This window comes from Manis javanica, chromosome 8 (assembly GCF_040802235.1).
Source record: "Manis javanica isolate MJ-LG chromosome 8, MJ_LKY, whole genome shotgun sequence".
Taxonomy (NCBI): Eukaryota; Metazoa; Chordata; class Mammalia; order Pholidota; family Manidae; genus Manis; species Manis javanica.
The window spans coordinates 40,740,812-40,768,674 of record NC_133163.1 but is presented as its reverse complement, the minus strand read 5'-3'; the positions used below and the strand labels follow the sequence as shown (position 1 = coordinate 40,768,674).

The following is a 27,863-nucleotide window of genomic DNA, read 5'->3' as shown; positions in this document are numbered from 1 at the left end:
TGAGCTTGTATCATTTCTGAAAATAATAATTGGGAAATGTTTCTTTTTCTTTGCCATGTAAATGAGGGGGAATTGTCATCTAAAATTTGCCTCAGATGTTGGAGTTATACTAATTGAAATTTTTAGGCATATTCCAGTCATTTTCTGTGCTTGTGAAGGGCTTTGCCAAATAAATGACTTGTTAAAATAAATAAAATAAATGTCTCATAGTTTGGGAGGTGAACTGTAAAGTCTCAGCGTTTAGTTCTAGGTAAGAATTGTGGCTCTTTTCTTGGATATGCCAGCACATGAAATACATTTCTCTCCAGGATCCTGTAACATACTACTTTTAAGACTTCAATTCTCTAAACTCAGCCCAAGCCTTTTCAGGAAAGAAGAGGGTATTGAGCAGACTGGGTGCCTGAGCTGTTTTAAAAATGCAGTTGGTTTCTTTATTCTTGAATTCATATCATTACTCTTTTCTTTGTTTCATTGCTGTTCTTTCCCATCAAGACTAGATCTCTGTAAAGTGGCACTCTGTCCTTGCTTTTCTGGGGGTATGTGATTTTGGGGAGAACAAAAATGATAGCTGATTGAGAAGTAGCACAAGCCTGGTTTTGATGCACTATGTTTCATTTGAGGTCATTCAGAAATTTCTGATGATTTTTCCATGTAAATAAGCTTTGTAACATATAAAACAGTATTAACATTTTGTGCTATTAAGGAAATGTTTCAAAGCCTTTTTCCCAGTGGAGCTTAGGAATGCTTACACTTCATTTTTATTTTGAGGTTAGAAGATACATTGATAAAGACTGGAGTTTAGTAAAAATGCAGGGAAGTTAATAATATTTGACTTTCTTTTTATCGTGATGGAAAGAGGAAGTGAAGTCTAAAATGGGTATAGTTTTTTGCAGCTATACTTGCAAAGTCTGAGAACCTATTGCCAGAATAAGGTGGTGATCTTCCAGAAACTCTTAAAGCTAAAGTTGGAAACATATTCTCATATATCTTGTGCTTATATCACTAACCAGGAAAGCTGGGAGATTTGTTCTTTCATTCATGTATTCTAACACCTAGAACAGAGCCTAGACCCTTATAAAACCCAACAGATATCTATTGGATGAGTAAATGAATGAGAAGGAAAGCAAGGGACATCTAGATTCAGTTCAGCACTGAAGTGTGAGCATGATTAGCAGAGGGGTCTTCTCCCCCCGCCTTTGGGAGGGCCTCCATTCAGCAGCATAGGACTGGTGCTGCTCCCAAGTCAGGCTTTGTTACTCTGAAATGGCATTGGCTCCAAACTATTAGGAAACAGCTGTCAAATATAGCTTTCTTTCTGGCTGGGTGAGAGGGGGGTGAGGAGTGGGTCTACACTCACTGAGAGCTCACAGCCTTTTTTTTTTCTTTCTAATGAACAGTGCAAGAATTCTTAGAAATACCTCAGGTGTTTGCCCAACCAATTTCTAAGGAGGATAGAGTATAAATTGCAGCTGTCAGTATGAGAGGGATAGAGTGGTCTCGGTGGTTTCAAGTCGGAGACTCAGTAATGCACGACTAGAAACCATGCCGCACAGCCTAGGTAAGACAACAGAAACAAGAGGAAAAGAGGAATTGAGATGAAGTGGTCAGGGTCAGGTAGGTGTTCTTGAGCAGGAGCTTTGAGCAGGCCTGAGCATTTGGGTAATTTAGGTGTGAGGACCCTGGAGCAGTCTTAGTCATACAGTTTGGCATCCACACTGCACCTTTACAGATTGTGTCCTCTTCAACCAGGAAGTAGTAGTCATTTACCTCTTATTCTGCTAAGGTGTAGATAGATTGAAATGGGGGAAATTTTCCTGAATGTTCTGTCTGTAGCCCTCTTCAGAGTGATCTCCACTTTTTGCTATCATTGAGCTATTTAACAAATCTGAAAACTGTTTTAAAAAACTGATAGTGCAAATGATTCTTGTCCTTTGAAATGCAAATTGTCTAATGCAATGGATTATTGTCCTGTTAACTAGTTTTGTACCTGTTAATAAAAAGATGCTTATATACATCTTTGCCCTTTGGACTCTCTTTTGAACCTGTGGTAGCATCTTACTAGTTTCCTCATTTATTAATGAGTTCAGTAAAATCTTCAACATCAGTTCTTAACCTTTAAAAAAATTACCCTCTATCATATGGAATTGATGAAGAAGGGGCTAACTTTAAATACTCTGGGATCTTTAATAATACTAGGCTGGGGTACGTGATATGGGAGTGGGAGGCTCTCTGTGGGACATGTGCATTGTATATTGGTTCTGCTGGGCATTATACCTGCATAGACAAGAGAAGAGGAATGAGCAGAGCTCAGGGGATCAGAAGAGGTGTCAGGCTTTACACCCATGCATGGAAGAAATTAGTCTGATGTTTGAAAGGGTTGATGTACAGGAGAGGGGCAGCGTTAAGTATAACCCAGAGATCTGGAAAACAGTGCTCTAAAGGGGCTTAAACTATCCACATAGTCTTGGCAGCTAGTGAGCCTAGGTCCTATTCACACATTTCCAATTCTGTTCATTTATATTTATGTTTTAGAGATAAAGTGCCTTCAGTCTTACAAGAAAACCAATTTTACCATGAAGTTTACAACCAACTTTGTTAAAATATGTATACTTAGTAAAACAAGGACTATACATGCTTACCTCTGCTTCATATGACATATATCTTTTATTCTAAATCATAAACATTATTAGTCCTGGACCACCAGGAGAGCAGAACTTGTTCTGTTTCTTTTTGGGGAGACATTTTGGTCAGAAATTCTCTAGATGCCCACTCAGTAGAGACTATCTAGAGTTACTCATCCTTGACATGTGAAAAGAGCCCTTTCACAGGAATTTAGATATATTTGTTAGAGTTGGAGTTATTTTTGTAAAGAGTGGACATAAGGGTCTGATGAACTTATGGAAAACTGGTGATTTATTCATGAACTGAGGAAGATAAAGTTGCACTAGATTGCCAGTGGAGAATTGTTGGCTTGGTAAAGATATGACTTTGGGAGCTCTTTTGAAATTGTTTAAATATTTACTGGGTTATTGTTAATAGAAGAAATTAGACTTACTCCATGTAGTTCCCAAGGGCCAAGCTAAGGCCAACAAGTACTTGAAGTTATAAGGAGACATCTGTCCATTGAGTAGGAGGTGAATTTTCTAACAGTTAGTGAGAGTGGTGGTTCCAAATGTGTGGACCCATGAAGCTTTCTTTCTCTGAGAGAGCATATGATCAACCTGCTGGTGACCTTAAACAGGGACCCCAGTGAGGGGAAACTCAGACTAGGGTGTCTCCAGGGTCAAAGATCTAGCTATATAATTATGTGCTGGCTCCTGAAAAACATACAGATGTTTTGTAGCACTGGGAAAAGTGGAGAAAGATGTTTGCTTTTCCTCCTTGATTCTAAATGCTAAACATGAAAGCCACTGTTACTGCAAGTCACCCTCCAGGCTTTCTAGAAAATGACTGACAGTCTGAGGCTTAGGAGGGGGTATTGAATTTCCCAGTAGATGAAGAAGCTGCTGTTCTGTAATCATGCCTTGTGTGGGCCCAACCGGATTTTGGCAGCAGTGTTCTTGATGTGTAATTGTGGCAGTGGCCAAAAAATGTACCCGGGATTGGCAGTCCCAGGGACCACATGATTATACTGAAATGTGACAGCATAGGAATTATTTTTTGAAACAACTGCCTCCCTTTGGCAAGCTTCAAATATTAGATATAGTTTTAGCCCACTGCTAGGGATTAGAGGTAGGTGTTGGAAGGGCTGAATAAAGCAACATTCTAGAAATCCAGATTTGTGGACCTGCTTCTCTTCCTGATGAAAGAACAGAGCAGAAAGAGTTGGAGGCAAATATCAGGATATAAAGGACCTTAAGGATGTTATGCTATTTTTAAAAGTAGGATTAAACTACTTTCAGGGAGCTTGGTAAGAAGGTAGACTTTTCAGGCATGGTAGGTCCTGATTTTTCTCCAGAAAAAGTGCAAGTTACTGGGCAAATTCTGTATACTTTATGAGCTGATCTTATCTTGTAGCTAGGGTTTACTAGAGAGAGAGTGGCTTGGAGGAGAAGAGAAAGCATGGAAAATAGCTGGTGACCAACTTAGAATTTTGATGTACTTCTGCCCTCTTGAGAGCTAAACTTAATCTAGCACAGGGGTTGACAAACTGTGGCCCATGGGCCAAATCTGGCCAGTTACCGATTTTTGTAAACAAAGGGCCATTGAAACGTGCTCATTTGTCAGTAGCTGCTTTCACACTGTATAGTGGCAGGGCTGAATAGTTGCAACAGACTATATGGCCTACAAAGCCTACAGTACTTACAATCTGGTCCTTTACAGAACAGGTTTGTCGGCCCCTGGTGTATCATCTTTGCAGAAGATGCTAATGACACTGTTACTGACCCAGAAAAGAAAGTTAACAGAGGTTATTAGCAAGGCCTCCCACAATATGCTTTTCCCTTGTTCATCCTGCTGGCTCCTCCTCCCCTGTTCCTTGCACCTGGTCCACCCACATTGACAGCTACTTCCTGTCATGTGCTTGAGTCTATTAGATGGCATACATCATATGGAGATGTACCTAATAGAACAAAATATTTTGGCCTCTGTGCCCCTTTCTGTCTAGTATTCTGTTAAAATTCTAGATATAGAGTGAATTTATTTAATATAAATTGTACTCATTAGTATATGGGACAGGGCCCATGAAATCCAGAGTTTTAATGACAATTTAATGCAACAAGTGACTGTTTTGATCATTAACAAGGGATAGAATTTCTCGGTCCTGTATACAATCACAGTTAACGTGTTTTGTAATAGCATTTTCTTTACAAATGGAACAGGTTTTTATTAGTATTTAATTGCCTTTGTCCTGATAATGAAAATTATCAGAAAGAAATTTACTTTGTACCATGCTGAAACTTTATCTTTCATTTAGTTAAACCTTACTATGTCTCTACTATTTTTTAGTTGATGGTACCATTATTATATATCGCTAAAGGATTTTTAGCCAATCTAGACAGTGAAAGAATGTGCCTTTCTTTCCTAATAAGCATTATCTAAGAGCCTCATGGATTTGTGACAGTGAACATTGAGAGATTTATGGCGTTAGTTGGCCAACTGCATGTTTCTCCAGCCTGTGATTTGTGGTCTAGTGAACAACCACAGAACATGTCCTTTACAATTGATTGACCTTTGTACAGCCTGTTTGGGGCCTTATTAAGAGCCTCTTAAACTGAAGAAAACCCTACCAGTTCTTACATGTTGTTACTTCGGAAAGAATCCTATGAAAAATGTGTCCTGTGATCATTTCAAAAGAGGTTATTCTCACTTACAGACTTAATTTTTGAACTGTACTTTGAGTTGTACTTATATCACTGAAAGACTTCAGCTGCTACCAAGACATTGCCACACAAATACAGGAGTATGGAATGTTAGAAAATTTTAGTGTGCTTCTAGTTCATACATCTTAGGCTAAAACATGCAGTTTCTTTGTCTGAATAAATAAACAGCTCGTATTAAGGTTATAGTGTGTTTTAGAAATAGAAAATCTGGTGAGAGAAGATAATCAAGAAATGTTTAAAACATTTCTATCCTTTACCAAGAACAGAGACATGCCAAATGTTACATGATCTTGACTTGATGTATTTCATGTCACACAGAACATCAGAAAAAGCAAAACTCTTGTCCTTATAGAATGTGTAATGCTTTAAAACTTCTGTTATTGTGAAAATAGTGCATATTGTTGGTAAAATAAAAGTTGGAATTGCCCAAGAGTTTATAAGTAGAAGACCTTTCTTACTGTTACCTAGAGGTAGCCATTGTTAAATTTATTGTATATATTTCCAGAAATGCTTGTGTGTAAAGTGTACATTTTTTTCCTACAGTTGGGAGAGAACAATATTCTGAAGGATTTTCCCTATATAATAAATTTGGTCATTTGTAATATCATTTACATAACTCTATTTCAGTCTTTGTTACTACTACAAAATGATTTATTTAACCATCCCCCTTCCATGTATTTGTTAACTTTATTATTTACTAATTCAAATATCACTGCAGTGAAAATAATCTTTGTAATGTATATCTGTGTGATTGTGGCTCTGTAATTGTGGGCAAATTCCTGAAAGTAGACTTAAAGGGTCAAAGGCCAGTGTGTGTTTTAAATTTGAATGACTACTGCCAAAATTAACCTCTAAACTGGTTGCTCCAGTTTTTACAGTCCTAGTAACAAGGACTTAGGCCACAGCTGGAGATTCCAGAACAGTATTATTATTATCCTAACGTGTGTTGAGCATGCTGTGTGTATGCCTCTCCCAGAGGTTAGTTTACTTGTATTAACTAATTAAATCCTCACAATGACTCTACAAGGTAGGCAACCATTTTACAGATAAGTAAAGCTGAGTCACACTGAGAGGCTACTTACCTTGCCTAGCTATGAGTCACTATAAGTAGTGAGTGGCTGAGGATTCAAATGCATATCTGTGGATGGTGATAGTAAAAGTGGAACGCAGTCATCTTGAACTGCTAGGGAGATGATAATGAAGTGAGAGACAGAGTTCTGGGATATAGATGTGAATGTTACCTCAGAGAGGGTGCAAACCAGAAAATAGTGTAAAATTTGTTCCTATGGGAAAGCACCATTGAGAAAAATAAATGCATTTTTATGCATTTGGAATGAAAAACGTGACAGGTGGAAATGAAGCAAGGTAGAAAGAATATGTATTTCTTTACCTTCTATATGAGTTGGTTGATTAAAGCCTGATTAGAAAAAAAGTCAATGTTTTTGAAGGTCAGTTGTACTGTACACATTCCCTTTTCTAGAAAAGGGGTTTTTGGTTTGTTTTGTTGGGTTTTTTTCAGAATTTGAGATAATGAAAGCAAAGTAGATAACCAAAAATAGAGGTTAAAAACTGTAGTCAGTATGAAAGCAAAGAGTCAAAGTGTCCACCCTGCAGGAAATTTTGTTTTGTTTTTTTCCTCCAATTACCTTGTAAAGGAAGTACTGTTGAAAGTTAAGGGTTTTGTGCTGAATGAACAAAACAGCAGTAGACTCACAGACATTGAGAAGTGACTGGTGATTACCTTGGGGTAGGGGCTGGGATAGGGTGGGGAGGGAAGGGAGATAAAGAAATACAAAAATTCTCAACCATAAAATAAATTGGTCACAGGGATGGTAGTATAGCATGGATATTATAGCCAATGATTCTGTAACATCTTTCTATGATGACAGATAGTAACTGCACTGGTGGGGGTGAGGATTTAATAGTTAAGTAACTGTTAAACCACTGTTGAACTGTTGGGTTTTTTTGTTGTTGTTGTATATTTGAAACCAATATAAGATTGTGTATCAGTAGTACTTCAATAAAAAAAAAGAAAGTTAAGTGTTTTATAATTAAGTCACTGAACAACATACATTTTTTTAAATTACTGATTTTAGAAATTGGGCCCTCAAACTAAGAACATACTGTATTTTCTGTGACATCTCACTATTTAGTTATATAGAATCTTGGGGCTTGTAGGAACTTCAGAAAGAGTCTGGTCTCACCCTCTTATTTTAGAGAGAAGGAAAATGAGGTCCAGGGATTCAAACTTACCAAGGAATGCTGGTTGAGCAAACCAAAAAGTAAGTTCTGGAATGTCATCTCCGGATGCCCACTCCGGTCATTTTCCACTATACCATGTCTCTGAAAATAAGTTCTGTTTGCAGTCCTAAGAAACAATCATCATTAGAGAATTTGATAACATAAAATGTTTGTCAATTCATTTCTACTTATCTAATAAACATTCTGAAGACATAGAAACTTAAATGCTTATAACACTTTCAAGAGCAATCAAAAGTAGGTTTTAAGAAATATCCAGTCTGTCGGTCGAATAACAGGAGCATTTAATGTGATTGCTAAAATATGTATTCCCATAGGGCAGCTTCTCTACATGTCATTCCCACAAACTGTTTTAAAAGGAAGAAAAGGAAGTTTTTAAAAGAATAAAACCTGTATTCTTGCTTATTAGAGAAAAAACAGCTAATGGAAATCAGTGAGGATGGTAGCCAAAAGTAAGGTTAGATGTTATGATTTAGGGAGGGATTTGTTTATAATTGCAGTTTCTAGAACTGCTCAATGCTATCAGCTCATCTTTAGGAGCTCTTGGGAAATCACCATGAAGATGGCCTTTAGACTGAGCTTGATAACAGAACAGGAGCACAGGTCAGGAAGAAGCCTGAGTGCAGTCCGTACACACACACGTGAAGACAGATAAGGCATTGGTGGAGGGTCAGAAGAGTTCCACAGAAAGAGTCTAGAGACGGGTCAGAGGTAACCTGGGTAAGACAGCAGGTCTTAGAATAGTATTCAGAAATGTTGAATGTAGCAAAAATAGCAATAAGGGCTTAGGGAAAGGTGAACTCATTTTTGGCCATTAACCATGTCTGACTTTCTTTGAGTGAAGTGGTCAGGAGTAAAAGGCCAGCCTTGGGTGATTTATCTGAAGTATAATCTTAGGAAAGAGGTTGCCCTGATTCTTTCCCACTGCCTCTGTTTTTTCAGCATGATACCCTTTGGCAACTCACCTGTCTTCTCTTTGCCTTTGTTTCCTCTTCAGTAAAATGAATATAATAACAGCACCTACTCAGAGGGTAAATCAAATAAAGACACAGTGCTTCAACTTTGTGACACATAATAAGCCATATGTGTGGTGGAGGCTGTTGCTTCCATTACAACTGATACTATTTATATGATCTTGTATATTTTTCCACTTGTTTCTCCAGAACAAATGAAACGTAATGAGACAGGTGGTTCAAAGCATAGTTAATACATGTTAGAGGCTGGTAGTCCATAGGACTCCATTGCCTTCCAGGAATACTACATGCATTGTATTTGCATCAGACTTCTTAGGGGAGAGTCTCTCCATGGCATGTCCCCATTTCCAGTGCTCTTTAGGGGATCCACAGAGAACAATTGCATCCATCTCCTCCTGGCCTGTACCTCTTGCATGACTACAGACTCTGCGAGGCACACAAAGTAGAGGAGAGACTTGATTCACAGATGCAAGTTTCACTTGGCTACCGCAGCACACAGCTGTATGGAAGGACCAGGGTTACAGAGTTCTCCAGGGGAAACTGGAGATCTGTTGCCAAAATGGAGAGTTCTGGAGCTCATCCTCCAGCAATATAGTGATAACACTTAGTACTTTTATAAGAAGCTTTCACATATGTTAGCTCATTTGATTTTCTCAGCACTGAGGCATGTGAAATAAAAATGAAGCTTTCTTTCCCTTATTTTGACTACGGTATCTAGGTCTACTCTTAATCTGTTCATATTATTAAAGAATTTCCAAAGTGTAAAGAGTTCTCGCTATAAACTAATCTTCAGTTTCTAAAATGGTCTCTATTCTGTAACCATGACTATTAAGCATACAACAGACAGGCTCCCATGGGACCCTGAACATGGGACGTGATTTTGCTGTAGTTTCAAAAATTTGCCGTAGTCTGAGGGACTAGAAAGATCTAGCAACTTCTATTTCATTTTATACATTCAGGTATTACTGAATATCACTGTGGGTTTTGGCTTGCTGAATACATTAGTAACAGTAGGGTTTTGATAACTTTAATACTCCATTTTAACTACCATTGTAGCTATTTTATTAACATGTTAAGTAATAATAAAGGGCTGTTCTAAAAACTCATCAGATTTCCTAAGCTTTTAAAAAGCATGTAAGTGTAATCCAGTCCCACTTCAAAGCTGCTGCTGTAGCCTTTGTCCCCAACATCTGGCTTGTTCAGTCTCCAAATGAAATGCATGCAACTGCCTCAGTTCAGATATCAATTACTGCCAGCTTTTAAGGCACTGAAAGCAATAGTTACTTTGTCCCTCTTTTATGACTACTTAAAGAATAGAATAGTTTTGGAATTATGTTTCTTTATCTCACCCCAGTAGACCTGTCTAGAAAGATTTTCTCAGAGAAAGTGTTACTGTTTTTTCTTTTTGAAGTAAGACCAAAATTTGAAGTATAGGACCGAAATTAAAAGCCCCACCTTGAAATGGCTATGCCAAGGACTGGGATTCTGACACCAGTAAATAGGTAACAGCTACCTGTACCTGGCCCAGCATCTTCTCCAAGGTGGGCAAAGGATATCGATCGTACTAAGGTAATCTCTGAATGTGAAGCTAGAGAATAGCTGAATTTTCCTCTTCACGTCTGGTGACACAAATGACTAGCCACATAAATTTCCAAACATGCATTAAAATCCCCAACCCCGGTGCCATCTTCTTACAGGCCTGATGCTCAGACGGAGCAGAGGCCACGGCTACCTGCTTTTTTTTTTGGAGGTGTGGGTTCAGGCTGGTATAGATCTCACATCCACAGAAGCCCTGGGGGCTCTCTGCTGGCTTCAAGTCACCCTGTGGGTAAGACCCAAGACTGGCTGGAGTGATTTGGGAGTGGGTTTCTGAATTCCATGGGTCTCACTACTCTTCACCTCAGATGTGTTGAGTCTTATCAGACTCACAAGCTCTCACAGTGTGAGGGCCAGCCTGGGACTAACGTGTGTCCATTTTACTACCTCTCACCCAATGCCAGGCTGTATTCTACCTTCTTGCCTGAAGCACTACTTAGTTTTGGTCACATCAAATGAAACCCTTTTTCAAAATTTTTGCTGTCTGCTGGAATATGAATAAACTAACTGAAAAAGTCTATTAACAACTGGCCAAATTCTGTGGTCATTTTTTAAGACAACTTTCCCTCTCTTGTGGATTTCATCCAGATGTATATTCCAGTAATACTGTCCTCAGTGTGATACAGGACCTAGAGATCCTTTGTTTGTGAAGGGAACACAGTGCCCTTACTAATGTTACTGAGCCTATGAAGGAAACCAGCGTCATGCCATGGTGCAGCCGCATTCCCATTTAAATTCCCCATTGATCTGTGATTCAGAAAATGTCCCCTTTGTCACCCTAACTCTGGCTTCAGCACTCTCTGTGGACATTGGATTGGGAGGTCCACCCTAGTCAAGTGAACAGTCTGATGATTTAAGGTCAGTATTTCAAGACAGGTATCTTCTCTGTGTCTTCTAATGGTTTGTATGGGCTACCTGCTAGATGCCGTGGAAGTCAAATGTGCTTATGGTGTTGTGTTTTTATGTCTGGTGGTATATTACTTTTTTTCTTCCTCTTTAGGACCAAGAAGAAAACAAGGGAGCAACAAGTTGGCCTGAATTCTACATTGATCAGCTCAATTCCATGGCTGCTGTAGGTATACTTTCCATTCTGTGACACATGTTTAAAATGCAAGTTTAGTACAAAGCACAAAGTTGCACAATAAATTGGGTAAGAACCACCCAGTGTCATCATCTTCCCAAACTCCTTTCCAGACTCCCAACGTTGGGGTTAAAAGAGTGCAGCAGTGGTCCTTGGCAAAATGATTTTTTCCAGTATGTTTAACATAAAATCAGCACACACTAAAATATAAGTGAGTTTAATGTTGTAAGAGGAAATGTAATCTTAAGTCTGGCTTATGTTCAACCTTAACTTGCAATTGCTCTTAGCAATCATTTGGAGCTTTGCTATTCTTAAAGTTAATACCATTTAAAAATGATAGAATGAAACTGTTCCGTCACTGTTTTCCTCCCATTCCTTTTTTTACTGAGGACATGCTTAGTACTGGGTTTTTGATTTTGCATGGCACCAAGATACCCTTTTACTCATATAAACAAAAAAAGGAGTCCATGCAATAAATGGTTCAATGAAAAGGCATAATAATAACACTTAGATGTCCTTGAGAAATCTTTGGTTCAGTAATTGCTTAAAATGCTTTCATAATGTCTAAAACATGTGCTTTGAGCACATGGATATTTCTATGATGTCAGTATTCAGAGCAACTTGAGGGGCACCTATTGATCCCAAATAAATTTGCACTAGAAAACGTCATCAACCTTTGAGCCTTAGCAACTTAAATCTTTCACATGTTGGTAAAAATTGGAGGTTACCCACAGTGGAACAGTCATTCACACTCATGATTTTAAGAGTCAGTCTGTTAGATTCAACTTTGAGTTCATAATATCCAAACTTCCATGATCCTTTTCTCTACCTCTTTCTTATCCTGCCTTCCCCAGCGTGTTTATGGGGATATAGTTTATTATCACTTCAAGGAAACATTTTAGATTCTCTAATGTTTTGCTGCTATGGCAAAAGTTAACTGACTAGAATATATGAATCATTCACACTTTTGCTAAACTTTCAGAGGCCTTGACTTTGAGTAACTTCTTCTTTTCTAGCATTTTCCTTTTAGATGCTTCTTCTGCTGTCAAACAGTGAATAATAAACAGCCTGGTAAATGTGAACAAAGTTGTATAAATTATAGAAGAAACTGTATAAGCTTTTGCCCTGAGGGTTTTCCCAGTCTAAAAGCACAGCAGAAAAGAAGAGAAAATAACCACCAAATCCTCCTTATGCAAACCCTTGTATACAATGACAATGTTGAGAAAAGGGTGATTTCAGCATTTGTAGGAATGTATTAGCAGAATGTGAAGCTTGTGATGACCATCAGGGATTTTCTGTGCATCTGCCTAAGCAGTAATAATTTAGAGCCATTTACATTTCCTGCATGTAAAAGCTATTTTCTGAATTCTTGCTCCTGGCTCTAGGGAGACAAAAGAGTGGTCAGGAAGGCTGCCTTTCTTTCTAATTAAGTCAGCGTTGATGGAACAAGGGAAGCTGCTTCTCTGCTAATGAATTCACTTCTATAAATGGAATACTAAATACTGTGGATTTTTCCTTTCTTCACATTTTGGGGCAGTTAGGTTAATTTGTCCTTTGGTGACTTAATCCATGCCTCGTCCAGCGTCGACCTGCCTCATTTCCTGCTCCAGAATGTCTGATGTGCCAGCGTGAGGCACGTCTTCTGGAGCCTCCTTTCTCTTTCAGCCAACTCCTTGGACGACCCTTTGTGACATTCATGAGTCATTTACATTTGAATTATATTTGCTTCCTAATCCAAAGTCCTTTCCAAGAATATCTCAAGGCTATTCACTTGCCAGTCACTTTACTGTTCTTTATGTACTAAACATGTAACAGAGCTTTCTGATGATGTTCCTGTTAAGGACGAGCCAGCATCTTCCCAGGGTTAAACGGAAAAGGGATTAACAGTTCATGAGGTAATGAGGCCTCTGAATTCCTGCATATAAAGGAACAAGGAGGCCTGATGAGACTACAGCCGTCTGCTGAGTTTGCTGTTTTTCTCACCATATTTGTTGTCACCACCTCCTCCCATAGTTCTGGCTAATCTCTCTTATAACTGTACTGCAGAATTCCTGGCAACACTGCAGAAATCTTGAAGCATTGTCCCTGTGGACTGGAAAGGCGTATAGTCCCTCCAAATCCTTCCATGGCCTGGCAGCTCGACTCTGTGGCTGTTTGTGTAGGGAATCATTGAAGGGGCATCTATCCACATTGTCATCATCCATTGTCCTCAGCATCAATAGCAACTACTGCTACTGAGTGTGCATCACATGACAGGCAGTGTGACAGGCACTTCACATGTTTAAAATCCTTGCAAGCACCCTGTGTTGTAAGGGCTGTTTCTAGATAAGGAGCCTGATACTCAGAGAAAGGTCACTCTGCCCAAGGTCATCTAATAAGGAAATGGTGGGGCTGGCATTGAAACCAGTCAGTCTAAGCTCAAAGACTCCTTTGCACTTTGCCTCTCACCAACTCAGTTTTTAAAACCTTTGGCAAGTAAAAGAGGTTTAGTAATCCCAGCCCACCCCCATCTCCCAACTTTTCTAAGGTAGGGCAGGCATCTGCTTCCTTTAATGCCTCGAGAGTCTGATAAACAGTCCAGGATGAGAGCTGCAGCCCTCACTGGCCTGTGAAGCCGTTTGAGGAACAAGTTTAGTTACTTTCTGTAAGCTTCCTAACAAGAGTGCTTTGTTCTTTAAAGGACCCCTGAGTGATCTGTTGACTTTTAAAGAGTGAAAAATAGTATAATAAAAAAGTACAGCCTAACAGATTTGAGAAGGCCCTGGGTTTTCTTTGTATGTGGCTTCTCCGTGCACTCTCAAGGAGGAAGGATATGAGGTGAAGTTCAGGGTGCTCAGCAGCCTGGCTTACTGATTTCACATCAAGGAAATGTTTTAGAGAGGAGCTTCATTCCAGACTCTCAGCAAGAAGGACTTCTGTGCCTAGTTCATGCATCGCTCTAAGACCTGTGTGTTCCAACATTACACCTTAGTAGCTTTGACTAAGAGATCCTCTGCCATTGCCCACTTCCCACATGGCAGGGATTTGGTGCATGTGCAGGGGACCCAGAAAGCTGCCACAGGCCTGTCCTGTGTATGCCAAGCTGCATTCTGGGTGTTTGGCATAGTTGCAGTCTTCAGAAATGTAGACATATCCCCCTTTTCTACACAAAGTTGCAAATTAAGCCTTCGCCCTAAATGTGGAGCTTGAAAACTTTAAACTTTATGTAAATTATTTTAATTTGAAAAGTCACATTAGAATATCATTGTCATCTACATACTGTCAGTTTTCTCAATACAATAAACACAACCTTAGATTCAAATCGAATTGTATCACTGACATAAAACAGCATATTATCTTCTGTTTTAAAGGTAGGTAATGGTTCTTACATTGGAAAAGGAGATTCCAATTTAATTTTCTTGACTTTTCATAAATCTCCCAACTCTACTAGGGGAAGACTTAATATAATCTGCCTTTATTCAAATGTTCCACTCTCTCCCAGATTATTAAAAGGACACATAAATACATCTTCATTTAGTATTAGTGAACTGCAATGAGAAATGTGTGTAGTCCTTATTTGGGGATAGTTTTCTGTGATTTAGCTTAGGAATAAAGAGTGATATTCATAAAAGGCTTGATTCTGAGCTGCAGATCTGAACTGACTGCCTAAGAGTCTAACAGAGTTCAGCTGTGCCATAGGAAATTAAACATACCTAGCTGGATTTGTGCTGAATCTTCCAGGGGATGAATCCCAGAGCCGTGAAGAAATTCATTGGCTATTTCTACACACACATCCTCTGGTGACAGCTGTTCAGGCTCATCAACAGCAAGAAGACAGCTTTAGAAGAAAAAATAACAAGCTTAAAAAACAAGACTTTAATAATTTTTATTTCCATAAATAAAATTCATGATTTTATAAGTATGGTGTATGGCAATTCCTGTTGCCATAAATGATATATTTGTTTGCTCTGGTCTTTCCCTTCCTGCTTGTGAAGGCAAATTTAGGCATTAGTTAACATTTAGTTAGTTAATGCTTATACCTCAATTTGAAAAAATGAAGTGAAGTCATCCTTTGGTGATTTATAGTCCTGAAAGAAAGATAGAGATTGGATCATTGAGACACATGGATAAGAGCCAAACTTTTTCTCCCTCCAATACCACAGTCTGTTTTCCAGCCATGCATTTTATCAGAATTCGTAATAGATAAAAAGAGTGAGACTAAACAAGCACGTGTTCTGAATGGAATGAAGGCAAGGGTCCAGTGCTTCAGTGGGTGAAGGCCCCTGGAGCCGTAAGACTTGGGGATACTTTTAATATAACTAGGTGATGAAGGGATGAAAGAAATGGAAAAGACCTTTTAACAAGTTTGTAAGCCTTACTGGCATTCCTGACTTTTTATCAGCTGAGATCTGCTTCCTTAGAACCTTCTTCAAAGCAAGGTCAACAGGCCTGCACTTCAGCATTGCAGGAAAACTAGTCAGAAATGCAGCACCTTAGGCTTTCCCCCAGACATACCACATCAGAACCTGTGGATGAGCAAGATCCTCAGGTGAATCGTACCCACAGTAAAGTCTGAGAAGCACTGCTCTGGCAGGTCCCGGATAGGGAGAGTGTGTACACACACACACACACACACACACGTAACAAAAGTGTAAATGATTACACTCTCACCTGAAAAATGGGAGAGAGTATGAGAAGATTGCTGCCCATCTCTGTTTGTATATAGAGTGATAATGATATTAACTTTAATTGCCAGAATGTTGTACTTAGCTACAGGTCCAATCCTCTTTCTATCAAATATACATGGTAATATCTTCTTCAGAGTTAAACAAGAGTTATACACAAATATTTAGACAATTTAATCTCTACTAAGACTTCTAAACATTTCCTTGGAGCTTTATGTAAAATTTAAAAGAACTAACTTACAGGTAACAAATTTGTAGAATTCTTTGTGCTACTGTGTGGTCTGTAGTAAACCTTGATCATAGATTTCTTGGTTGTTTATTTGTATTAAAACAGTAGTATGAAATATGTGGGCTTTTCTTGCTTGTACTGTAATTCAAATGTAGAATTTGGAGAAATAATTTCAGTTTTCTTTGCATAGAGAAAATCTCTGTTGGCGTTAGAGAAGGAAGAGGAAGAAGAGAGAAGTAAAACTATAGAGAGTTTGAAGACAGCACTGAGGACAAAGCCAATGAGGTACTTTTTCCTGGGTAATACGTCCTACTTGTCTCTGTTCTTTTTCTTTTTCTTCTTCTCTTTCCATGCATCTTTTCTTCCTTCATTTCTTCTTTTTTTCTGCAATAACCAACTTTCAAGAAGTCTTCAATTAAAAGTATGCAGTTGAACCATAGATGAAATATTTGAACCTATGACCATTCAATAAATTGATTTTATTCAATTAAAAGATATGCAAACAGCCATTAAGATGGCTAAAATAAAAAAAGACAGCTAAGAAGTGTTAGTGAGGATATGGAGAAATTGTAACTCTTATTCATTGCTGATGGGAATGTAAAATGGTACAGCCACTACAGAGAACAACTGGGCAGTTCCTCAGAATGTTAAACATAGGGACCAAATGACCCAGCAGTTCTATTCTTCAATATAGAGGAAAGGAAAATGAAAACGTGTCTCCCAAAAAACTTGTGTGTGACTGTTTATATCAGCGTTATTCATAATAGCCAAAAAGCAGAAATTATCCAAATTCAATCAATTGATGAATGGATAAATAAAATGTGATATATCCACACAATGGACTATTATTCAGCCATAAAAAGGAATGCAGTACTGATAAGTGCTATAACATGGATGAACCTTGAAAATATTTATGCAAAGTGAAAGAAGCCAGATGCAAAGGACCACATATTATATTATTCCATTGATATGAAAATCTGGAAAAGGCCAATCCATAGAGACAGAAAGACTAGTAGTGGTCTGAGGTTGGGGTGAGGGAAGAATTGTCTTGTGGGGTGATTAAATTGTTCAAAAATCAGACAGTGAGAATGCATAACTCTGTGAATGTATTAAAATCATTGAATTGTGCATTTGAAAGTATGAAGTTTATGGCATGTAGGTCATATCTCAATGAAACTGTCATTTTTAAAAAGGTGGGTGATCAGCTTCCACTGTGTGCCTCCCTCACCTTCATTTTCCATCAGTGCCTCTAACGGTTGATGGGATACTGGGGTGCTTATAGGCACATGCCATTGCATTGGTGCTGCAAACAAATCAGTACTGCACCAACTGGCTTAACCAGCTTGGCTGTACCTGGGTTATGTGGTTGGATAAAATGAATGGAAATAAAGATTCTCTTTGTTTATTTGACTATAAAATGATAAATAAAAATCTACTAATTCATCAAAAATCTATGCAGTTGATAGGTTTTCTAGCCTATCATAACCAGATTGATGTTTCCCTTTGTGGATATTCTGCATTCTTAGATGTTAACAAATATCTAAGATAAATATCTAAGGATATCCAAAGCTAAGTAAGTTTGGAAGTTTATGGAGTACTCAGATAAACAGGTTTTGTTACTTCTGAAGTTTTCAAAAGCTTAACATGCAGATGTGCATTGTGAATTATTTTCATTGATTGACTTTGCAGTAAATAACTGCTATAAATATCAATAAAATTACTGTACAGTAATAAGGAATTGCTTTTATTTGTTTTATATATTGGAATTCCATGTAATATGTCATACAAAAGGAGGATGTTGCTACAAAACCTTGGGGATATAGATCATCATTTGTTTGACAAACAAATGTCCTTGGGTTTAAGGGTGCCCTTTGACTTTCCTTGATATGGGGCCTGTCTGGATCAGTGGTCAGCACATAAAAGTCCATGGGAGTTGGATGCTACAATAATACAGGATCACCAAATGATGTTAACCTAGACAAATAATTCTGAGTGTCTTCTCATTCCTGATTTTCTGTGGTTCTATGAACTATTAATTGATTCTTTGTTGTCTGTTGAGATCTGTTTACCTCAAATGAAAATTTTTTTTTTACGCTTCTGGTTGGACCTGTCCTTTGGGTCTGTGCCAAGGAAGAGGCTTGGAATTAAGAAGACTCCATCAGTGTAAGCCTTTGGTGCTTTAGGAACTATGTCTTCTCCCTTCTCGCTGTCTTCCATCTACAAGCTTTTCCTTTCAGAGTGATTACAAAATTCCAAAGGGACTTGAGTCTGATATATTTTAACTTCTTCGTGACAGATTTGTAACCAGATTCATCAACTTGGATGGCCTGTCATGTATTCTCAACTTTCTAAAGACCATGGACTATGAGACCTCAGAGTCTCGAATACATACCTCTCTCATTGGGTGTATAAAGGCGCTGATGAACAACTCTCAAGGCCGGGCTCACGTCCTGGCTCATTCTGAGAGTATTAATGTAATTGCTCAGAGTCTGAGCACAGAGAACATTAAAACCAAGGTGGCTGTGCTGGAAATCTTGGGCGCCGTGTGCCTGGTTCCTGGGGGCCACAGGAAGGTCCTGCAGGCCATGCTGCACTACCAGAAGTATGCCAGTGAAAGGACCCGCTTTCAGGTGGGTGCACTCCCTCATGGCTTTGTGGTCGCCCGTTCTGACAGGCACCTTCCTGGCCCTGCAGAGGGAGCATGACTTTAGAGTTCCCTGTGGTGATTACTCACACCATGACTGCGAGTGTTTCCTTCCTCTCTTAGATTTAGTACCAAAGAGCAGAATATACTTGCTGTAGTTGATCAATATGGGATTTTGGATATACTGAACTTGAAAATGTAGCCCTGCTTCCTACACGTTATATAGCACACATCTTTGGAATCCGCTATATGGGATGCTCCCTGAAAATTTTATAGGTTGCCATTCTTGATTTAGGATCGATATAAAGAATGAGATTATGTCACCATATTTATACTCAAATATGAAAAGCAGGCAGAGTTAGTGAAGCATGGTCTTTTGTACTTTGTATATATACATGTATATATGAACATATGTGATTTAAGAATTTTTAAAGCAGAGTTTTAGGACTAATCTTAAGGGGAAGAGATGACTTTCTGTGTATCATATAATCCTGACTAAACACAAGATGTAAGGAATTCTAAGTATAAAAAAAATTAATAAAATGAGTGTAAGGTCAGTAATGATTCAGTCCTTTGTTTTTGTATTTATCCTTGGTAGACATTAATTAATGACTTGGATAAAAGCACAGGGCGGTATCGAGATGAAGTGAGTCTCAAGACAGCCATCATGTCCTTTATCAATGCAGTGCTAAGCCAAGGAGCAGGAGTGGTAAGCTTCTATACTGTGATTCAAGGTGTACACTACTAAAGAAGAATTTTAAAAATGACTGTGTAGTCTAAAAGGCATAAACATGTGTTTTATCACCCTTTTACTTTCAGGAAAGTTTGGACTTTAGACTCCATCTTCGTTACGAATTTCTGATGTTAGGAATTCAACCCGTAATAGATAAATTAAGGGAACATGAAAATTCAACATTAGATAGGTAAGTTAGACTATTATTATCTGAGATCATCATGCTTTTTCCATATGTGTAGTGCCAGCCTATGTACTACTGGTGACCTGTCTTTAACATAAGGAGCTTGCACCAGCATGTTAGTTCAGTTAATGATGTTTCTCTGGTAAGGCTTTCTCAGTGAAAAAAGCACCACATTGTGTAGAGGACCTAGTGTGCAGTTTGGCATTAGACCTGAATCCATATTCTTGTTCTGCCTCCTGCTGCTATGTGTTCTGGCCAAGTTATTCAATTTTTCTGAACCTTCCTGTTTTTATACATGCGAGAAATAGTGGTATTAGTGGTGGTGGTGACAGCAATGGCTGTCTCATGTTACGAAAATTGACTTTAATCATGGAATCACTTGGAATCATCTGGCACTTTTGATAACTATTCTGTGAAAGTTAATTTCCACCTTCCTGTTCATTGGCTCTTGTTTGCAATAATTTTACTATTTCTAACATCTCCTACTAGCTCTCAGATCTTTCCTTCTGCCACTGTTCCCTCTCATTCATATACTCCAGCAGGCTCTTCTTGATACTCTGTGAACACCTTATATCCTTCTGCCTCAGAGCCTTTTCATTTGTACTTCCTCAGCATTAAAAGATCTTCCTACAGATAGTAGGGGGCACAATAAATACTTGAAGGAATAAGTGAATGGCATGAGCATTTCTTTTGTGATCTCTAATTCATTGGTCAGTCAAGAGTGGGTATATGGACTTGTTTTTGCAGAAAGGGAGTCTGTGAGCAGAATCTGGACTTGAGTATTTTTAGATATGATAAACATTTATCAATTTTCTACTATATGCTAGGCAACCTAGGTGTTTAAGTTGGTCTCTTATTGTGCTCTCATTTCAGTGAGATAATGTCTTTTTTTCCCTAGAATAGAGTAAGTAAAGGCATTCAGATGTTGTCTTATTTCTTTTAGAGGTATCTGAAATTCTAGGAAAAGCCTTGGTATTAGTGTCCTGATTCCAATGTGCCTATGTTTATTTAGGATGTTCTACTTTTAATAGCTTTTTTTTAATTGTCTTTCAGGCATTTAGATTTTTTTGAAATGCTCCGAAATGAAGACGAACTAGAATTTGCCAAAAGGTTTGAACTGGTATGTATGCTTACATTTATTCTGATTTGATTCATTAGCTTGTGGAATTGCCCTGGTGTAACCAGTGTGGTACGGCTGACATGGACCAGTGTAACCAACGAGTGAAATCACACTCCTGTTTTGCTACCTGAGTGGCAAGATTAGCTTCTGTTTGCCTTGGATTTGCTTGCCTTGCATTGCAGGAATTCAGGATATCGGATGTTTGACTTAGATTTCTTTTTCATTTGAAATAGGTTCACATAGACACAAAAAGTGCAACTCAGATGTTTGAACTGACCAGGAAGAGGCTGACCCATAGTGAAGCTTACCCTCACTTTATGTCCATCCTGCACCACTGCCTCCAGATGCCTTGTGAGTGTGCCTCACTTATGTGTTTTTGAATGTTTGGACATCATCCCAAGGGCTCTGGCTTCTGAACAACAGTTTTTAGGTTGGGTGCACACTAGGGATTCCAAATCTTGGTTTGTTGACAGCCCAGTGTGTCTACACACAGCTTAGGGTATTGTGACGTTCTTGAAATGTTCTAAATTACTTTAATTTTAGAAATAAACATATGCCTTGCAACACATTTAGAAAGGGGTAGAAAGGACCTCCAAACAAATAAATAATTACCACATATCAGAATTCCAGAAACTCTGGGAAGTGTTGGTTCAGATATTATAAATATCTCTCTAGTTCTGTGGCTCTGGTAGGTGACCAGTGTTGAAAAATATTTGTCCTAGTTTATAAGCAACTGCAATATTTTTCCACCATTCTTCTCTCTTTTAGACAAGAGAAGTGGCAACACTGTTCAGTACTGGCTACTACTAGATAGAATTATACAGCAAATAGTTATCCAAAATGACAAAGGACAGGACCCTGACTCCACACCTTTGGAAAACTTTAATATTAAGAACGTCGTGCGAATGTAAGTTTCTTGTTATTTTGCTGTGAGATAAGAGTGACAATGTAAGACATTTATTTTATACTATTTGAAAATAGCAACTGGGATAATTGACATGTTCTAGAGGTGAAATATGAGTCCCTATATATACAAACCTGTAATATATCTAAAGTAACATCTGGGTTTAAATGGATTTCAAGCATGCTGAGGATTTTTTCTGCAGTAAACTAATTTGTGTACCTAGAGAGCATGGATTTTTAGCAGTTGACCTTTTATGTGTTTTGTAATGAATGCTCCTCTAACTATTATACAGGTTGGTTAATGAAAATGAAGTTAAGCAGTGGAAAGAACAAGCAGAAAAAATGAGAAAAGGTAAATGAGGAGGCCCCGACAAGAGAAGAAGATGTGTTACTGGTTTTTGCGTAGTAGAAATTGATTGGCACTGGTCCTTCTTCTGACTTTGGTGCATCAAACAGCCTTCCTTTTTCTATGACTTAAGGGCATTTTGCACTGGTTTTTCTTGGATTTTCTTGAAACTATTCTAGTTGTCAGGTTGATTCCCAAAGAATTTATACTTTTATTATACTCATGTGCATTTTTTTGCAAAGCCTGTAGCATTTGTTGTTCTTATTCATTAATTCAAATTTCTTAACTACCAATCATCCCAACATCTCCCCTACCCCATAACTGTTCTTCAAATCTCATTAGATTTTAAGAAAATTTAATAAGGAACACCAGAGAGTACCCAGAATTTTAAGGGAAACACCGGCCACTTGCTATCAGCAGCCCAGTTCTCTGCATGACCTTAATGTGGCACCAGTTATAAAAAGAGATATCACACAGAAAACCACTGACCATTGTAGATATATATGTTATGAAACATTAACAGGCCAGCTATTGGTGAGTATTTTAATATATCTTTGATATTAACACTTAGCATCAAATGACAGGAGTGCCATTTATGTAACTCACATCACTATGCCAGCCACTCACAGAATGAATATAACTACCCCTTATCCCCTGTCCCTGCTTCAAAATATTAGCAAATTAAAGTTGTCCCCTTTGTGAAAACAATCATATTCCGGGCCACTACTCTTTCACTGTGTTAGTTAACTGGCTTCCTTTTCCTTGTCCAAGTTATTTAGTCACAGCCAGTGAAATACAATAGCACTCATCCCGATATTCAGTATGTTGAAAAGAAGGTCCAAGAGTTGCCGAAACATTTCCTTCCTCTCATCACATTTGTCCTTTTCCATTGAGCAGAAAAAGCAGTTTTGAGATGTATCTCTGAAGAAGTCAGGGAAGCATCCACAGAGTGGTAGAAGTGGGTTGATGGTTATCTTAACTCAAAGGCTGATAAAATCCAAGGATTAGTGGCTTGAGCAGTTCTCTACAAGCTCTGGTTTTGAAGAACTCAGAGGAGAGAAAGTAAGAGACTGAACAACCAGGAATTAAATGTTATCAAATTCAGAAATAGAGACCAATTCTGTGTAGCTCTGCCCCAGTGGTTTATATCTCCAGTGGATTTATTGATATAAAAAGAATATAAATTTGGGCCAAGTATTTGAAATAATAATCTGCAGCCTTAAAGTTCTCTTTTCCAAAGCTCATTGCTCCTGTGACTGCTAGAGTCAGCAGGCACATTGGCAATGTAAACAAGCATTATGCTAAATTGACTGCCTTGTTTCATTATAGCAGGACTGGAGAAGTCAGTAAAACTATAGCTGAGAGCTAATATTTTTCTCCCCATGTTATGGTGATTCTCATTCTCAGCCAGTACTACTGCTCTTTAAGACATTTAACGCTGAGATGGTAACATCTGCTTTCACAAGTTTTAGGAATTGTTTGCTAGAAGCATAGAAACCTTCAAGGCCAGGTAGCCTTCTGAGGGAGAATGGAAGAAATGACAAATGTGGGCCAGTAGTGCATTTCCTCACAGAGCAAGACCCTCCCTTTGAGCCCTCTGCTAGTGAGACACAAGCCTGCAAACCTAGCTAACAAACAATGGGCTTCTCTGGTTCTCATGGCTTATTTATGAAAAGAGGTCCTTTTAATATTAATATTACCCAGTGTAGCTAAAGGGTCATTTCTATGACAGGATTCTGAATTAAATACCAAATAGGCACTATTCTCCTCCACAAATAGTTGCTCACACTTGTGTTTCATACCTAGAACTGAGCCTCAGGGGTCTCTTCTTCAGTCTTTTACAAAATATGGTTAATAAAGTTGTGCGTATGAAGCTCCTTCCAAGTATAGACACCATTTTGCTGCTGTTGGTGGAGGAGAGGAATAATACTTACCTAGTAAAGATCCTCACAGTCACCTTCAGTCGCTTTTCTGTTCAGAAGAAATGTCTCAGCTCGAAGAGTCTCCTATTTTCATGTCCGATTGTTTCCTGTGTAGAGCACAACGAGTTACAGCAGAAACTGGAGAAGAAAGAGCGAGAATGTGATGCCAAGACCCAAGAGAAGGAAGAGATGATGCAGACCTTAAACAAAATGAAAGAGAAGCTTGAAAAGGAGACGACTGAGCATAAGCAAGTCAAGCAGCAGGTGGCAGACCTTACAGCGCAGCTCCACGAGCTCAGCAGGGTGAGCAGCCGCCTGAGGCCTCGCTTGTGCGGGGGCTCCTCTGCCTTGAGCAGACAGCTTCTGGCAGGGAATGACACCCGAAATGCCTTGTGGCTCATCAGAGGTTCCCAGCCTTGCCGCCCCTGCTACCCTGTAGGTCAGGCAGCAGAGGCAGCTTGCAGGTACGTGTTTGAAAGACAGATCCTCTAACAAGCAAGGGAAGTCATGTAAACTTCTTAAAACTGACTTTATGGAAACCAAACTGTACAAATGTACAAGAAGTGAGTGATGTGTGAACTCTTTGCAAACCAGCTCTAGAGTGTCAAATCCATTGGGCCAACTCAACAAAGTCCATGAGGACCCTAACACGTCCTTTTGACTTACTGCTCCTTTAAATCCACACTCTCAAAAGTGTGAGTTTCTCTATAACATCTTTAGGCAAAGTTGCAGACTCTCAAAATCATCCATTGCATTTACTTCTTCCATTGATCTTCTCTTTTCCTATTTTTATCTTTTTAGAGGGCCGTCTGTGCTTCAGTCCCAGGTGGACCCTCGCCTGGAGCCCCAGGGGGGCCCTTCCCTTCCTCTGCACCAGGGTCTTTCCTTCCTCCCCCACCGCCCCCGCCTCTCCCAGGTGGTTTGCTTCCTCCTCCACCCCCTCCCCTCCCTCCAGGTGGCCCTCCCCCTCCACCAGGGCCTCCTCCCTTAGGGGGTGTCATGCCACCTCCTGGTGCTCCCCTGGGTCTGGCACTGAAGAAGAAAAACATTCCTCAGCCCACAAATGCCCTGAAATCCTTCAACTGGTCTAAGCTGCCTGAGGTAAGCCATTTGTTGTAATTTTCCCTCTAATGGATACATTAGGAGCTCACTGTGTTATCACCAAAAGGGAGACAGCCCTAGTGTTAAATGATTTCATTTTCTAGAATGGACTTGGGGTTTTCACTAGCTCAGATATGTAAGTGATAAAACTTCTGAAATAAATGACATGTTTGAAGCCAGCTCTCTCTGAGCATCTGGTAGAATGAAAAATTAGGGATAGTAACACTTTTTGAAAATAACCATGTCTGTTCTTCTTGTATGTAAGTATGAACCCTAGTGCTTATTAACTTGATGTTTGCAGAACAAACTGGAAGGAACAATATGGACTGAAATTGATGATACAAAAGTCTTCAAAATTTTAGATCTTGAAGACCTGGAAAGAACTTTCTCTGCCTACCAAAGACAGCAGGTAACAGCATGTGCCATCCAGATGCAACAAAATTAAAACATCATGTCCTTCTGCATGATCCCTGGATCATCTGCCCTAACCATGATATGATAAGCATCTTAGTTCTAGGCGCTCTTCCTTCTACCCTGATATGTTCCTGCAAAGCAGCATGGGTTGTATGTGTATGTGTGTGAACACATTGAAGGTATATAAACTCCTTGTTACGTAGCTTCATAGCCAGGTGTGTGTCCAAGACCTTGTCACTATGTGTAGAAGGAGTTCTGTGTGTTTTTATCACTTGTGCTTAGTCAAATCGATCACCAGGAGAAAATATTAGTAGGAGAGTTACCTAACTTGTATTGTCACCTCATAGTGTTTCTGAAGCCATTTTAGTTTATTTATCTGACTCTTTAAAAATATGTATCATATGGCTATTATCAGAAGTGGACTTCTTGAAATAGATAGCACCTTTTGAAGTATGGAAGTTGGTAAGTGACCATTATTTGGCAGCTAGCTAGAACCTAGAGAGAAGTTTTTACTGCATGTCATGAACATGGTAGACTCAGAAGTGGGGCTGGGAAGCCAGAGCACTAGTGTGGGGGTGGTAACGATACTAATAGGATCAGAGAAGTTTCTGAAAAGTGACCAAACCTTTGTGATAGTAGCAAAAACATACAGTTTGGTGCTTACTGGCTATCCACATCATTGTGGCCAAGTAGTCAACATTATGTCATAAGGCCTGGTCCCATCTGTGTGGCACCTGTCACTCCTGGGGAGGGCATCTGAGCACCTCCTGAGGGTGGGTGGGTTAGAGACAGAGTTTGAGAACAAGTTAAAGGTGGAGTGGGGTCCCAAAGAATCAGTCAGAACAGGGAAGGGAAAAATTGAGTGTGGAGTGTGAAAAGAAAGAATCTGGAGAATAATGGAGAGAAATGATAAGGGGAGAAAGCACATCTTAACAGGAACACATGGATGCCTGGCCACATCTGCACAGGGCTCTCCTCCGGCTCTGCTGGGAGGCTCTTAACTCCCACATGAGTCACGCCCGGGGTGGAGCATCCTCAGATAAGCAGCAGACTTCCTAGTCTGCTTAGGTTTGGCCTGGTTCCCAAGAAAGAGTGTCTCAAAACAGAACTCCCAAACACGAGAGAAGACGGACTGAGACTGGGGGAAAAACAAAAGCTGAGGGAGTTTTATTTTCAAAATGGCCTTCCCTGCATCTGAAGTTGAAAAGGTAGTACGTTCTTTAGTCAGAATATCTTCACTCAGAGGGAAAACTTCTCTGTATTGCATTTCATGCTATTTTAGTAAAGTCAAAAACACAGGTTTAGGGCAGCATGCCCTAAAACAGGAGCCCTGGTTGGGTCCCCTAAGTGCAGAGGAACACTTGTGCAGTGTGGCACACATCAAATAAAGGACAGTGAAGAAAAGGGAGATAGGATGTCCAGCAAGATGCTTTATCTTTCTTTCGAAGTACAAACAAAGGCTATGTTTAGAGCCCTCAGACACAGGTGCTAGGCCCAGACTCATTCCCGATTGGCCTCCCCTCACTGCCTTCTTCCTCCTTCCTGCCCTCCGCCCCCGCCCCACACCCCCACCGCCACCCCCAGCTCTGCCATCTGTGTGGGGCCTTGATGTGATGTCTTAGGACATTTTAGCAAATTTTCTGGTGGATCCAAATAGTCCTCTGACCTTGTTGCACATCTCATTGATTTCCACTTCAGCTGTAGCCACTAGTGCTGCTCCATTCTGGTCACCTGAGATGAAAGTTTGGGGACTTAGAGAAGTAAAGTAAAGGAAGGCAAAACAGCAGTCATTCCAAGTGATGCTATTCAAGTCTGAGCATGTGGGTTGCATTTATTATGAAGGCAGGTGGTTGAAAGACCCAAGTTTACAAGACTCATAATTAACTGGCTTTCAGCAGAAGGTGCAGAAGGATGTTGCCAAAATGCTCTGGGACAAGTATGTGGCCATTTCTCAAGAGGTCTGGAAGACAGGGTTGCAGAAAGCTTAGCAGTTGGATAATTCTGTCCTAGCAACCAATCACTGTGAGTAATCAGTAGTCATTCCAATCAGGATAGACCAGAACATTTCAGTTGTACTTAACACTAAGTAGACTGGTAAGTAGAATCATTTGTGACATTTTCAATAGCACTTTCTGGGGAAAAATTTCAACACTTGCTCTGTTTGATTCAAGTATGTTTCCCTTCTTGGTGCAAGAATTTGAGATGAGAATTTTTGAACCATAATTATATTTCCAAAAGGAAAGTTATTTGAGACATTTTATCAAATTTACTGAATGTTGAGAGAAAATCAAAAGATGCAGACATTCTAGGAGGAATATGTAAAGGAAATGGGGTACCTGTCATTGAATGTCCCCCAGTTTCATAACTAATGG

At 39.3% G+C, this 27,863-nt stretch overlaps 1 protein-coding gene across 11 annotated transcripts in view; it reads left to right on the top strand.

Annotated features, from left to right (window-relative positions):
- The window catches only part of DAAM1 (dishevelled associated activator of morphogenesis 1), a 289,381-nt gene that overhangs the window by 225,600 nt on the left and 35,918 nt on the right, over positions 1-27,863 (top strand). For all 11 annotated transcript variants that reach the window (XM_073242320.1, XM_037006931.2, XM_037006956.2 and 8 more), the window contains 12 exons: positions 11,151-11,222; positions 16,315-16,409; positions 18,421-18,754; positions 19,367-19,477; positions 19,588-19,691; positions 20,739-20,805; positions 21,039-21,156; positions 21,574-21,712; positions 22,002-22,060; positions 24,092-24,279; positions 24,778-25,077; positions 25,379-25,486. In XM_073242320.1, coding sequence (XP_073098421.1) covers positions 11,151-11,222; positions 16,315-16,409; positions 18,421-18,754; positions 19,367-19,477; positions 19,588-19,691; positions 20,739-20,805; positions 21,039-21,156; positions 21,574-21,712; positions 22,002-22,060; positions 24,092-24,279; positions 24,778-25,077; positions 25,379-25,486 — 1,695 coding nt within the window. The remainder of the gene's footprint in view (positions 1-11,150; positions 11,223-16,314; positions 16,410-18,420; positions 18,755-19,366; positions 19,478-19,587; positions 19,692-20,738; positions 20,806-21,038; positions 21,157-21,573; positions 21,713-22,001; positions 22,061-24,091; positions 24,280-24,777; positions 25,078-25,378; positions 25,487-27,863) is intronic.